This window comes from Saccoglossus kowalevskii, chromosome 16 (assembly GCF_978046115.1).
Source record: "Saccoglossus kowalevskii chromosome 16, keSacKowa6.1, whole genome shotgun sequence".
Classification (NCBI taxonomy): domain Eukaryota; kingdom Metazoa; phylum Hemichordata; class Enteropneusta; family Harrimaniidae; genus Saccoglossus; species Saccoglossus kowalevskii.
In genome coordinates, this window is record NC_140656.1 from 11,438,832 (window position 1) to 11,452,629 (window position 13,798).

At 33.5% G+C, this 13,798-nt stretch overlaps 2 protein-coding genes across 2 annotated transcripts in view; one reads left to right on the plus strand and one right to left on the minus strand.

Annotated features, from left to right (window-relative positions):
• LOC102804948 (putative ATP-dependent RNA helicase DHX37) overlaps nt 1–13,798 on the plus strand; it is a 34,591-nt gene that overhangs the window by 303 nt on the left and 20,490 nt on the right. The window contains exons 2-13 of the mRNA XM_085491027.1: nt 165–552; nt 1,108–1,214; nt 1,905–2,304; nt 2,932–3,080; nt 3,583–3,672; nt 3,934–4,030; nt 5,717–5,830; nt 6,355–6,540; nt 6,957–7,089; nt 7,767–7,842; nt 9,734–9,851; nt 13,643–13,735. Coding sequence (XP_085347153.1) covers nt 289–552; nt 1,108–1,214; nt 1,905–2,304; nt 2,932–3,080; nt 3,583–3,672; nt 3,934–4,030; nt 5,717–5,830; nt 6,355–6,540; nt 6,957–7,089; nt 7,767–7,842; nt 9,734–9,851; nt 13,643–13,735 — 1,827 coding nt within the window. The 5' untranslated portion in view covers nt 165–288. The remainder of the gene's footprint in view (nt 1–164; nt 553–1,107; nt 1,215–1,904; nt 2,305–2,931; nt 3,081–3,582; nt 3,673–3,933; nt 4,031–5,716; nt 5,831–6,354; nt 6,541–6,956; nt 7,090–7,766; nt 7,843–9,733; nt 9,852–13,642; nt 13,736–13,798) is intronic.
• LOC144362073 (tripartite motif-containing protein 2-like) lies at nt 8,141–12,321 on the minus strand. The gene has a single exon (XM_078013658.2). It carries the CDS (start codon nt 12,308–12,310, stop codon nt 10,124–10,126), a length of 2,187 nt encoding a protein of 728 aa, XP_077869784.1. The 5' UTR covers nt 12,311–12,321; the 3' UTR covers nt 8,141–10,123.

The following is a 13,798-nucleotide window of genomic DNA, read 5'->3' on the forward strand; positions in this document are numbered from 1 at the left end:
GTAGTGTTCATCTCTTACAATATTCGCGTGTTAACGTAACTCTTGGAATTCTATGATTTCTTACCCCACGTAAACATGATTAAATTGTGAAGTAAATGTTATAAACTACGATTAATAAACTGAACTACTTTGTTTACTGCGAGATGTGAAATTGTTTATTTCAGGTGTTGCAGGACTCTTACACATGGTTTTAGAACATGTCTGTTTCGTGGTGTGTGTATACTCTAATCGCTGTGTTGTTTATCAGTCCAACTGCGCCAAACTATTAACTGTATAATTGTAACGATTATGGGGAAGGTTAAGCGCAAGTTTAACTGGAAAGCTCGACGTGTCGCTGCAGAAAACACGCCGAATGAACCCGTAGATGTTCCTGAGGTTGAACTTGATCAGACTTTGCACGGTACTTTTGACACTAGCAATGCTTTAGTTTTGCCAGCCAAGAAGGACAAATCGGAGAAAAAATTCGACGAAATAAAGAAAGTTAGAAAATTGAGTAAAAAGAAAAGGAAGCAACTAGAAAAGGTTATTGAGCACAGAAAGAAAAAAGAGAAGGTCTGTACGATTTTGTTTTACTTCCGGTATTTTTATTACCCATCTAATTTTGGGGCTACCATTTTATTCGCCAAATTGTGTTTTTCATACTTGATATGTTTGTTCAGCTAAATATCGAGCAGTTTTTAAACTCAACACATTCATCTAAAAGTTTATTAAAATAAAACATCTTCATGGTAAATTTTATGGATCAGCAGAGAAAATATTTGAAAAGGTAGTACTTCAGGGGAAAAGACAAAAAAAAAATATATTTAAAAAATCCCACATATTTGATTATGCCTATGTTAACTGTGTAAATATTAATAAATGTATATTCAAATTTGGAGGTTACATTGTATGGTTTGCTATTTGGGATGCTCTTTTGTACTGGCCTGTATGCACAATACTGATTGCTGATTCGACAACACTGCTCTGTTTGAGGGTCTATGATTACACAAAGTGTTGCTACAGGAAGCATAACTAGCTGAAGTATAATTTGTTGCTCCATTCTTTCTTGCAGTCACAGTAAGTGATCAACAACTCATACTTTTGTTAACCTAACTTAATTTTTTTTAGAGAGCAGAATTGTTGGCTGCTTTACAAGAAGTACAGGCTTCAAAAGATGAAATGTTGATGTTTCAATCAACAGCAAAAATTGGTCAACATGTGAAAGCCCCTAAGAGGTTTGTCTATTTATATTGTTAAAGTGCAGATTACTAGTATTAGGAACATCAGTTGTCTTCAGTGCTCAAAGGTTTTTATTTATAGCGAAAACTGTGAGTACATGTAAACTGAATTGGAAAATTTCCTTGTTAGTCTCCCTAGCAACATGGTAATAGTCCTAGGCATCTGTTATTACTCTGCCTCCAACACTCATTTGTAATTTGAAATGAAATTGTATCTGTGTGTGCTACATTAGCAAATAATAATGCGGAAATTCAGCGATTTACCATTGTCATATTTCACATGTTTCTTTCACCCAAAATCTGACTTTATTTAAATCTAACTCCATAAATTTTGTTTTAAATGGTTTGTCTAGGGGTATCTGCTTGTTGGGATTTATATGCTGAAATCGTAACACCATTGTCAATGTACATATGCACCACAGAGTACATGTGTGTGTATGCATGAATACTAGAATCTTGAAAGGGAGTTTGATAAGAATGTGGTGTTGTTTCTGATCAGTTTATTTCAGTGCTTGTTATAATGACTTCAGTAAATTGTCAACAAATACAAAATTTTAAGATTTCCTGAAACTTCCAGAAAATATATCCGTTGTTCACAACTACAATTTTTTTATAAAAAAAAAATTGTTATTACAGCAGCTGCGCTCACTTGACGCTTACATTATATCATTCTTGTATTTTCCGCAGACAACTTGAGACGTGTGATTTAAAAATCAGCAGTATTAGTGGAAGCAATAAAAAGAAACGAACAGAAGATGACAGCGTCTGTCGGTATGGCTCTGATTCAAGTGACATCAACACGAGTGATATGTCAACTGATGACGAAGAGACGCCAGATAAAGAAGAAGTTATTATCAAGGAGAAAGAGAATGCTAAACAAGTTGAGGTAGATGATAATGTGAAAGATGCTGAAAGTGATAAAAGTGAGCTCAAGAAACAGGAATCTGTTGTGAAAGACTGTGAAAACACTGAGAAAAAAGATTTCCTGTCGGATGGAAAAGTGAAAGTAAAGAACATTGTTGAAATAAGTGAAGAAGATAGGAAACCAGCTGTGTTTGTTCCTGTGAATAGAAGTTCAGAAATTCAGGTCAGTGTGTGATGCATTTATTGTCATCTTTAATATGAGGAGTATTATGAAACCTTCAATTTGCCTGGGCTGTTATCAGTCAAACTTATTATTACACACATTAAAAATGGCCAAGTTGAAAGTCATCTTTTATTTTGTGTGTCCATAATAATTTCTGGCACTTTTTAGGAGTTGAATTATTGGTCATGCCATTCAAATTCCCAAGAATTCTTACCATTTTCTGGTGAATCTGACTACTGCATTGATGTAAAGTGGACATACATGTATAACTGTATTTACCCCTACTCTTATGCCAATTTTGTTCAAACATTAGAACAAAATGAAATCTCCATGATATTAATGTGGACTTTATTATGCTGCTTCTGATCTGATTTGTCATTTTGGGCTTAAAAATCATTTTTAGAACATTAGCACAGCTATTTCAAATCAACATGCTTAGTTATTGATGTCAGTCACTTTGTTTCACAATAATTATATTAATTATACACTAAATAATCAACTGTTGTTTGTCCCGATCACTTTGTGTGAATTCTTCAATTTGTTTCCCATTTTGTCTTGAGGATCATCACGTGTATGTGTTATGTAAAAAATGAAATTAAATATGAAGGGATGTTTTTTTTTTATTAGGAAGCCAGATTGGGGTTACCAATATTAGCAGAAGAGCAGATCATCATGGAAACCGTCAGACATAATTCTGTTGTTATAATATGCGGTGAAACGGGTAGCGGTAAAACGACGCAAGTACCACAGTTTTTATATGAAGCTGGATACGCACAGTGAGTGTCTTTAACATATCATTCAACCAACTAATATAGACTACCCCTGTACTCTGGACTGGTAAAAATGTATATAAGGTGTCAGATTACACTACTATGTATTAGAAAAATGTGTGAAATTGAAGCAAGAATCTTTCTTGCTCTTGGCAAGACTTGATATATGATAATTATAACTCATTATGAGAATTGTGTGTATTCTTTGCCATTCAGTGATGAGAAGTACTGCTCCTCAAGACTTAGAGGATTTGAATTCCTCACTGCTTCATTGCAAGAATCTAAATTCACACTATGTGGTTAGAATTTGAATTCTTGCAAATGAATTCATGAGAACTTGGATTCTTTCTGAAAATAAGTAATCGGGGGATGGGTAAAAAAAATTCCTTCCAAAGTTGACATTTTGCATATAAATTATAGACGGTTCTATTATCCGTTGATTGGTTGGACACTCTTTATAATTTAGAAGATTTATAAAAGGTCATGTTGACCCATTTTTTGTTCATAGAAACGGATTGATTGCAGTGACAGAGCCACGCCGTGTTGCCGCGATAAGTATGTCAAAACGTGTTGCACATGAAATGAATTTGTCAACCAGGTAAGGAAATCACTGTGTTTTTGTCATTACACATTGCAAGTTTAAACCACACATCAAACAGTGTATATACAGATGAACATACTGTTGATCATTAACCTTGCCATCTATTCTGTACTTAGATTTTGAAAAAAACATGCATGTACTTTCAGTAAAATCAGCATACTTGAGCTTGAAGTTTGAAAATATGAATTTATATTATTGATGTAGTACAATTAATTAAATAAATTGATCTGCATGGACTGGTTTTTTCTGTCTCAACAGTGAGGTTTCCTACCAAATACGTTACGAAGGTAATGTATCGAAAGAAACTCAAATTAAATTCATGACTGATGGCGTTCTACTCAAAGAAATACAGAAGGTGAGTTGTTGATATATTTTCCTTGATTTTAGTGCCATATTATAGGATATTGAAGCAATACCACTGTCCAAGACTGGTACACCACAGGAGTTTACATAATTCATCACATGTACACACAAGCATCAGCATAAGTGTATTTGAAGTAAATTGTGCAAAATCAAATTGTGTATCAGAATTGTAATTAAAAACTCTAGACCAATGAGAATAATGTATTTTAAAAACTCTAGACCAATGAGAATAATGTATTTTAAAAACTCTCTAGACCAATGAGAATAATGTATTTAAAAAACTCTCTAGACCAACAAGAATAATGTATTTTAAAAACTCTCTAGACCAACAAGAATAATGTATTTTAAAAACTCTCTAGACCAATGAGAATAATGTATTTTAAAAACTCTCTAGACCAACAAGAATAATGTATTATAAAAACTCTAGACCAATGAGAATAATGTATTTTAAAAACTCTAGACCAATGAGAATAATGTATTTTAAAAACTCTAGACCAATGAGAATAATGTATTTTAAAAACTCTCTAGACCAACAAGAATAATGTATTTTAAAAACTCTAGACCAATGAGAATAATGTATTTAAAAAACTCTCTAGACCAACAAGAATAATGTATTTTAAAAACTCTCTAGACCAATGAGAATAATGTATTTTAAAAACTCTCTAGACCAACAAGAATAATGTATTTTAAAAACTCTAGACCAATGAGAATAATGTATTTTAAAAATTCTCTAGACCAATGAGAATAATGTATTTTAAAAACTCTAGACCAATGAGAATAATGTATTTTAAAAACTCTCTAGACCAACAAGAATAATGTATTTTAAAAACTCTAGACCAATGAGAATAATGTATTTTAAAAACTCTCTAGACCAATGAGAATAATGTATTTTAAAAACTCTAGACCAATGAGAATAATGTATTTTAAAAACTCTTAGACCAATGAGAATAATGTATTTTAAAAACTCTTAGACCAACAAGAATTATGTATTTTAAAAACTCTCTAGACCAACAAGAATAATGTATTTTAAAAACTCTCTAGACCAACAAGAATAATGTATTTTAAAAACTCTAGACCAATGAGAATAATGTATTTTAAAAACTCTCTAGACCAATGAGAATAATGTATTTTAAAAACTCACTAGACCAATGAGAATAATGTATTTTAAAAACTCTTAGACCAATGAGAATAATGTATTTTAAAAATTCTCTAGACCAATGAGAATAATGTATTTTAAAAACTCTTAGACCAATGAGAATAATGTATTTTAAAAACTCTCTAGACCAACAAGAATAATGTATTTTAAAAACTCTCTAGACCAATGAGAATAATGTATTTTAAAAACTCTCTAGACCAATGAGAATAATGTATTTTAAAAACTCTTAGACCAATGAGAATAATGTATTTTAAAAACTCTCTAGACCAATGAGAATAATGTATTTTAAAAACTCTTAGACCAATGAGAATAATGTATTTTAAAAATTCTCTAGACCAATGAGAATAATGTATTTTAAAAACTCTCTAGACCAATGAGAATAATGTATTTTAAAAACTCTCTAGACCAACAAGAATAATGTATTTTAGGCAATTGAAATGCTGGTATAATAACACTGTATACTGTAACATGATTTAAAATATCTGTGATAATCATAGCAATGTGATTTTTGTTGTTTTGTAGGATTTTCTTCTCTCCAGTTACTCGGTCGTGATCATAGATGAGGCACACGAAAGGAGTGTTTATACAGACATTCTGATTGGTTTACTTTCAAGAATAGTTCCTCTCAGAAAAAAGGTCTGGGTTTGTTTGAATTTGTGTTCCAGTGTCAATTTTCAGTTTATTTTCATTATTCAAAATAAGATTACTTATATGATTCACTGTTTTTGTGCATTTCTTTGTAATGAATCAAATACAATCAAAATCATGTATGATTAGATTATAGATAATTGTGGAAACTAGAATGGTTGAGTTATTAAAAAATCGATTTCTTTATTCTAAATGACAAAGCACATGCTATGAAAAAACAGATAGTCTTTTTTTTCTGGAAATAACAGCCTAGATACTTGCCTATATATACCCGGTATACTGTAAATCATATAATTTTAATGATTTCAGATTTTATGGCATTCAAAAATACAAAATTTTGCAATTCATAAAAATTTGTCTTTCCGAATTCAGTTTACAGTAACTTTTACTGTATTTGTGTCGTGATTTCTCAAGATCTATGCTTTCTATATCACATGTGACTTCGGTTAGAAACCCTTATCTATTATACATCTTCTTTTTATTCACAACATATTTTTGTGAATTCTCCTCAGAGAGCAAAACCTTTGAAGTTGATAATCATGTCAGCCACCCTGCGAGTGGAAGACTTCACAGAGAATGGCAAGCTATTTAAAGTGAAACCACCGGTGTTGAAAGTGGATTCCAGACAATACCCCGTCACTGTACACTTCAACAAAAGAACACCAATGGATGACTATATGAATGAAGCATATCAAAAGGTAATTTTTTTTTGACTGCCAAATGTTTGGTTTTCTTTTTTTTTTCCAGTGTAAAATATAAGCTGTGACAGGCAGTGATATATTATCTACATGTACATGCTATAGCAGCTTGCCTACTTCACTCGAATACTGCATCACAAATCAAAAGCATAATTTACTAATTTACTCTGATTTCAGTTCCAATTTGTGTTACCATGTTGACAGATTATAACATTGCATGATACATTTTAATAATCTACCGGTACTGTTTTAATGTTTTTGTGAGAATGCTATAAAAAATTAAAGATTATATGGTGACCCAACCATTTATTTTTATTTTGTGTATCCTAATAACATTAACCTATAATAATGGTAAACTTGACATGTAATCTTAAATTTCCCTTGAAACCAAATGGGTTGATTATTTTTTCTCGTAGATTTTAAAAATTCATCGGACTTTACCTGCCGGTAGTATATTGGTTTTTGTTACTGGACAAAATGAGGTCAATGCCCTCTGTAGAAAGCTTAAAGAAGCGACAAGACCAAAACAGTTCAAGGCTCATTTGCAGGGTAAGACCAATATATATTTTATATAATATTACCTCCATGAGGGTTAACTTGCTTGTACATGTATCTGTAAGACTATCAGCAGGATAACTAAAAAAGATGCATATATGGACGAATATTCATGAAATTTCCACGAGGGGATGCCCTTGAGGCAAGACTCTCTTTGATTGTATCTTTCCATGGAAAACAGCATTATGGACATGTTATCGTGAAATTTTCATGATATAAAGATATCAACCAATTAGATTTGGGGGAATCTAGATCTGGTTGATGACATGAAAAGATAAGTATTTTGCATCTGTGGCAGAGGTCTGTACTGTTGTAATGCCTTCTTGTTGGTTTTCAATGATTGAACATAGTGTGTAATATACATGTAGGTTTAACTAAAGACATAAGAAATAATGTCTTTGGTTTAACATGACAGTCAAAATTCATTCTTGTATCAAGTCATGTGACCATGTACTAAGGCTTCTTCATCTTTACAATACTGTCTATGGGAGTTTTATGGTATGGAACCTGTGGCATTGATTACAGTTGTGTTGATAATAAAAAATTGTCAAAATACACAGGTTTTAATGATGTGCTTTTCCCAAAAAATAATTAAAATTTTGTTACTTGTAATTTGTTTTGTGACATCATTCAAAATGTGTTAATGGAAATAAAAATGTTGTGCTTTACAGACGAGGATGCTGAAGATGATGAACAAGAAGCTAAAGATTTCAAAAAACGGAAATTACCCAAAATACAACTGGATAGGTAAATAGCACATTTCATTTGTTGACTGTTTTAACATGAAACTCATCTTTTAGGAAAGTTGTTTAAAAGGTGGTAGTCATCATGATGATGTTAAATATGGGTCCCATGTACTGTATTTATCCGGGTAAGAGCCCAGGGTCCTGAACATGGAAAATTGCCAAAAAATAGCGGCGGGCCTATGCCTGGACATCCCCTGCAAAAAAAAACACGAAAATTGACAACTCGCAGAACGAACTGCAGCAGGGAGTAGAACGGCAAATGAAAACATGCAACATAAATCAATGAACAATATGCAACATTTGAAGTAAAATAAAAATAATTTATTGCTTAAAATATTGGCACTTTTAATTCATGACTAATCACAATAAAAAGACAAGAAAAATGGGGTTGCTTTGCTACGATGGCACACGCTGCTTTTGTTTACAGCCTGTCACCAGTATGTTTGATTTGGTGATTAGAGACCACATCCTACAGTGTTCAGTGCTCCAATATTTGTGGATTTATTGCCATACCAACTGATTTCATCATTTCATATCATTGTCTTTAAATTAATAAAAAGTAAGATGCATTGGGCCATTCCAGTTTATATCTCCAGTTTATTTGATGAGCTTGTGTGTGTTTATGTGGTGGAAACTGCCACAAACAGTACAGGATCTTTAAATCTCACTAGATAGACGGTAGATACATCAAGCAGTAGACGGTATACCATTGTGCAATGTTCTAATGGTGAACACGCAATTATTCAGTTGTACAGGGACGAGATAGAGCTAGTTGAAAAACTACATACAGTACGCTAGGACGATTTGGAACAATGTATCACTTGGAGTACAAAGGATGAAGTCTGTCTTAACACTCTTTGTCAATTTAAAGACAAGGGTGGATTCACCCCTTAGAATTTTAATCCTTGGCGTCAATTAATATAATTGGTTGTTTTAATTGAGTCAATCAGGGAGAACACACTTATGTAAACTGATAGAAATGGCTGAATACAGGCCAATGTGTGTTTCTTTGCGTCACGAAAACAGCATAAATCTATAGAAACTTTGACTACAACTACTCAATTTTGATAACATAACTGGAGATAATAAACACTGATAATTACATACAACAATAAAATAAATCTGATAAAAAGAAGCAAAGTTATGGTTAAATACATGTAACATGAAAAATATATGTATCCACATGGTACAGTGTAATAACGATAGTTTACTTCATACAGGGTATAATTTCCATGGTGTATAAGTCATACAAAGTTTTATTTCCAAATCACTATTCACCATACAGTAATGGAAATTCAAAACTATAGTTCCTACTTATGGTGTTGATGAGTTCTATTGTGCCACCATACAGAGTAGGATTTCCAAATATAACTCATCATATGCTAATTTAGCAAGTTCACAATTTTATATTTGATAATGGGAATCCAAAGTAGTCCTGATTCACGGTGTTGATGAGCTTATTCGTGCCACCATCATTATCTAATTTCAGTAATACCGTAACTATTTCATACTTGCCCAATTTTTTTACCATATACAGTCAGAATTCCAAGTTTTTTTAGTCATACTGTTGGAAATCCAACCTCATCAACTGGTATGTGGCGAGATAAATTAGGCCATATTTTATTTAGTAGCCATAACTGCCTGGAATGCCATGATTTTTTTTTCCATACTCGTCTGGATTTCCAGATTCTGTTCCTCCATATACAGTTGGAATTCCTGGGTATTTTCCCCATCATACAGTGCTAGAAATCCGACCACATCAACGGGGGGGGGGGGACTGGAATGGCCCATTTTCACACATACAATGTACATGTACATTTTTGACAACATTTCCTTCTTAAAATTGTCAGTCAGTCAGTTAGTAGTATCTTAAATGTGAATCACTGTTACAGCTATTCTGTGGATCCTTATGAAGAAGAAGAAATAGATGAAGTAAACGATGACCTTTTGGAAGATATCCAATCAGACTTTGGTTTACAAACTGAAGTGGATTCATCCGAGGATGAAATGGTAAGCCTCTTGTTTTTTGGCATCAACTTTACATTCTTCATACTACTTCTTAGAAACTAGTAACCATATGGCTTTGATACTTTCACGGAAGGTAACTTGAGTGGTTCTCCCACAAATATCATTACGATAACTGAATAGGCAGTTTTGACTAATCTGTCAAAAATTGCACGTAGTTTTCATGAGTCAACTTCTGCTGGGAAAATGAATTGCCCATGTCTATTTTAACCTTTAAATTTATATCATGTGAGTGAACTCAAACTAACAAGTTGGTTTCAATCTACAAACACTTTGATGCATTTATTGCCATGATCCACTACAGCTACATGTTGTATTCTACCATCATTAAACACTTCTATACCACAAGGAGTATTCAGTCCATTGTTATCACTATCAATCCTACAAATAAACTGACCATACCTGTCATACTTAGTGACTTTATGATCACTACTCACATAGACATAATCATTCTTATCTATGGCAACTCCCCTTGTGTGACTCATTGTACTGTCACCAGTGGAAGAGAATTCAAACATAAACTGGTCATCAGAATTGAATACCAGAATACAGTCATTTTTAAAATCTGCTACATACACAATCCCTTTACTGTTAAATGCCAACATGCAAGGGTTATTGAATCTTACCTGTTTGTTTTCCTTTTTTGCAAACGAATTAATGTACCTCCCATCTTGTGTATACTTCATAATACCCCCATTTAAAAACCCACTCACGTAAACATTCTTAGTTACAGGATTAATTGCAATGCCATATAAATCACCAATGTCAGAGCTTCCAAACCTTCTAATAAATGTTCCATGCTCATCACTGACAACTATTTGTTTGTTATTGTCATCTGTCATAAAGTATTCATTATTATCTGATATTGCTACATCACGTGGTGTGAATGGCTTTTCAAACTGATCAGTGAATGTAAAAGATTTTTTGTAATTTCCATCTCTGTCGTGAATTGCTACTGTGTTGTTCTTTTTATCAGCAGTGACAAAGTCATCATGTTTATTTATTGTTAGTCCTAGTGGGTGACTGAACTGCCCCTGTCTTCCTGTTATTCCCACGGTCTGTACCAATCCTCTTATAATGTCAATGTGTAGTGGAGATCCTGGTATTTGTTGGTTACCAATTGTCATGGCAACTTGCTGTTTTCCTTCCATCTTTCCTGTTATCATCACATGATGTGTCCCATTGCTATTTTCTGTAACATCAATGTCTTCCCATGATTCATCAGGTTTCCTTATCTTCACCTTAACATCTTGACGAGGAATGGTCTGTTTTCCTCTAGAGTCTCTGGTTGTGATGATCAGGTTGACAGATTCACCCTTCTGGAGTTGTTTTGGGATGTTTTCAACTGTACATTTGGATGGACAGGCATCAGATTTGATTACTCCTAGAAGTGTGTCCAAATCAGTGTCACTTCTTGGCTGGAACTCAGTGATATGACAAATTGGTGACTTTTTTTCCATAGCAATCAACTGCATAATACACTTACTAGATTCAGTCCTAATAGACAGCAGATGAACAGCATTCCCATGATGTACCAGTGTTTGGAGGTAATGATGTGTGCTGACTAAGTTGCCATGGTGAAACTCCATTTCATCGATGTTTATTGCTGCTTCTTTTAATTCAGTCTTGGCACTTTCATCCAAGTTATCTATCATCGTGTTCTCTTCTCTCTTTATTCTCTCTATCAATTCCTTTGCTCTTCTTCTAATTTTCATTTTTTCTGCCTCACACTGGTTTCTGATTTCTTCTCTTGTAGATTCAGCTGCTGCTTTTCTTTCCTCAACTTGTTTCTCTTTTACTTTTAACTGTCCTAACATCTCCTTCAGTTGGGTTTTATACTCGTCTGCTACCTCCTGTAAGTCTCTATGGATGTGTTCAGGAACTCTGTGTTTAACTATGGTACAGTCACTGCACACTGGCACCTGACATGTGTGACAGTAGAATTTCAGCTTGCTGTCTTTATGATCACTGCAGAAAACTTCAGTCTGCAATGTGAGATGACCCTTAGATTCTATCTCTTTGTACTTGTCAATTGTTAGTACTTGGTGACCTTTGAGAGGTGGAATGTGTTCATGCATTTTAACACAGACATCACAGCTAAACTGAGGGCAGTCTACACACCTGTGAGTTGCTGTCTTCTCTTGACATATCTCACACAATGGGGGATTGCCAGTAGTCAGCTGCTTCTGTCTCTGGAATGTGTCTAATAGACTTGTTAAAAAAAAGTTGGATTTTAGATCTTTGATGGGTGTGTCACACTGAATTCTGCATGCTGCACACCTCAAAACACCTTCAGATTTGGCTTTACAAGTCACCAGGCATTGCTCACAGAATGTATGAAGACATGGTAGAGCTTTAGGTTTCTTGTAGATCTCCAAACAGATGGAACAGCTCAGGAAATCCTCACCAATTTCATCGAGAAGAGACTTGTTGAGGGCAGCCATTTTGTTATGGCAGCCGAATTATACAATTACATTGTAATGATTTGCATGTATGTACTGAGTTGACTCCCTAGGAAAGTTGAAATTCTTATTATGTATTTCTGTGTTATTGGTGTACAGTGGCCTGACTATGGTTTCAGTGTTATGCTTTATCTACCTAAGGGATATTCTATTTATAGACTGTTAATGCTTGGATTCCTGCCAGACATCACTTAACTTGTTGACTTTTGACCCACTTTAACTTCATTGCTTAATCGTGAAAAAACATTCATTTTAGATTTAAATAAATAATATTTTAAATTTTAAACAGTTTTCTGTACAGTGGTGAAACAAAAGTGTTTAGCCCACACTTTTTTTTTTATTGGTTGAGCACATACTGATCAAAATCATTAATTTATATTTTTTAGTCCCCATATAATTGTGACAGTTTTTAAAAAATAATTTACTACAAATGGTTGTGCGGCCAGGCCAGTCAATTGTGTTACATGTAGTTATTCATTGTTTGTTATGAAATGAATGTCAATGAATTAATGATCATGATGAATGATTGCTTTAATCCTGATTCCTTATCAGGGTAATAAAAAAGTAATAATTTACACCTTAAAAAAAACACATCAACACTAAAATGTCAATCAATGATGGTGTTACATGTGAAAATCAAGGTGTGATCCTTAGCATCATAAACTTCATCAAAATCACAGTCCCTCTATAGAGGGACTGTGTCAAAATCAAGCATTTCTGTCATTCTATAGAAATTAATTTGTTGTTGTTCAGATCAAATTCAAAAAGGCTGGCTGGCCAATCAAGTTCAAAATTTATAGGTACATCATTTTGCACATTTGCACAAATAATGGTTTGACGATCAGATGCAAGATGGCTTATGGCGGCCATTTTAATGTTAAAATTCAAGCATTTCTGCCATTACAGAGCCGGATCGGATCTTCATCATGTATGGATGAATTTCGTTCAAATTAGGTACATACATTGGATTTCATGAGATCTTGATGCACATCTGTTCCGGAGCCACATTTTTGTATGTGAAAATTGTGATGTATAGAAATATGTATTCATGACTGAATTTCTATGATAAACTCAGGCTTTGTCCTGATTTACATCTGTGGCACATTGATTCATGTTGGTTTTCATCCCCAGATGGCAACACAAGACCTTACTGCTCTTGAACCCTGTAGAGTAATTACAACAACATATACGCAACTGTTGATTAGTTAATAATTTGAATCTTGGAGCCAGATTTGTAATATTCACTGAATCATTCATGAATGTACATACTTCATATAGTAAACATATTTATTGTATTTCAATTTTTCTTGTTAGGACAAAAGTGCTATAATGTCGTCTGAAAATGATGATGTCCCGTTACATGTTTTACCGCTATACTCGCTATTGTCCCCAGAAAAGCAAGCAAGGGTAGGTTTCTATATTCATGATTATATTTTTACTTTATTTCACTCTTTATCTTACAGCTACTCA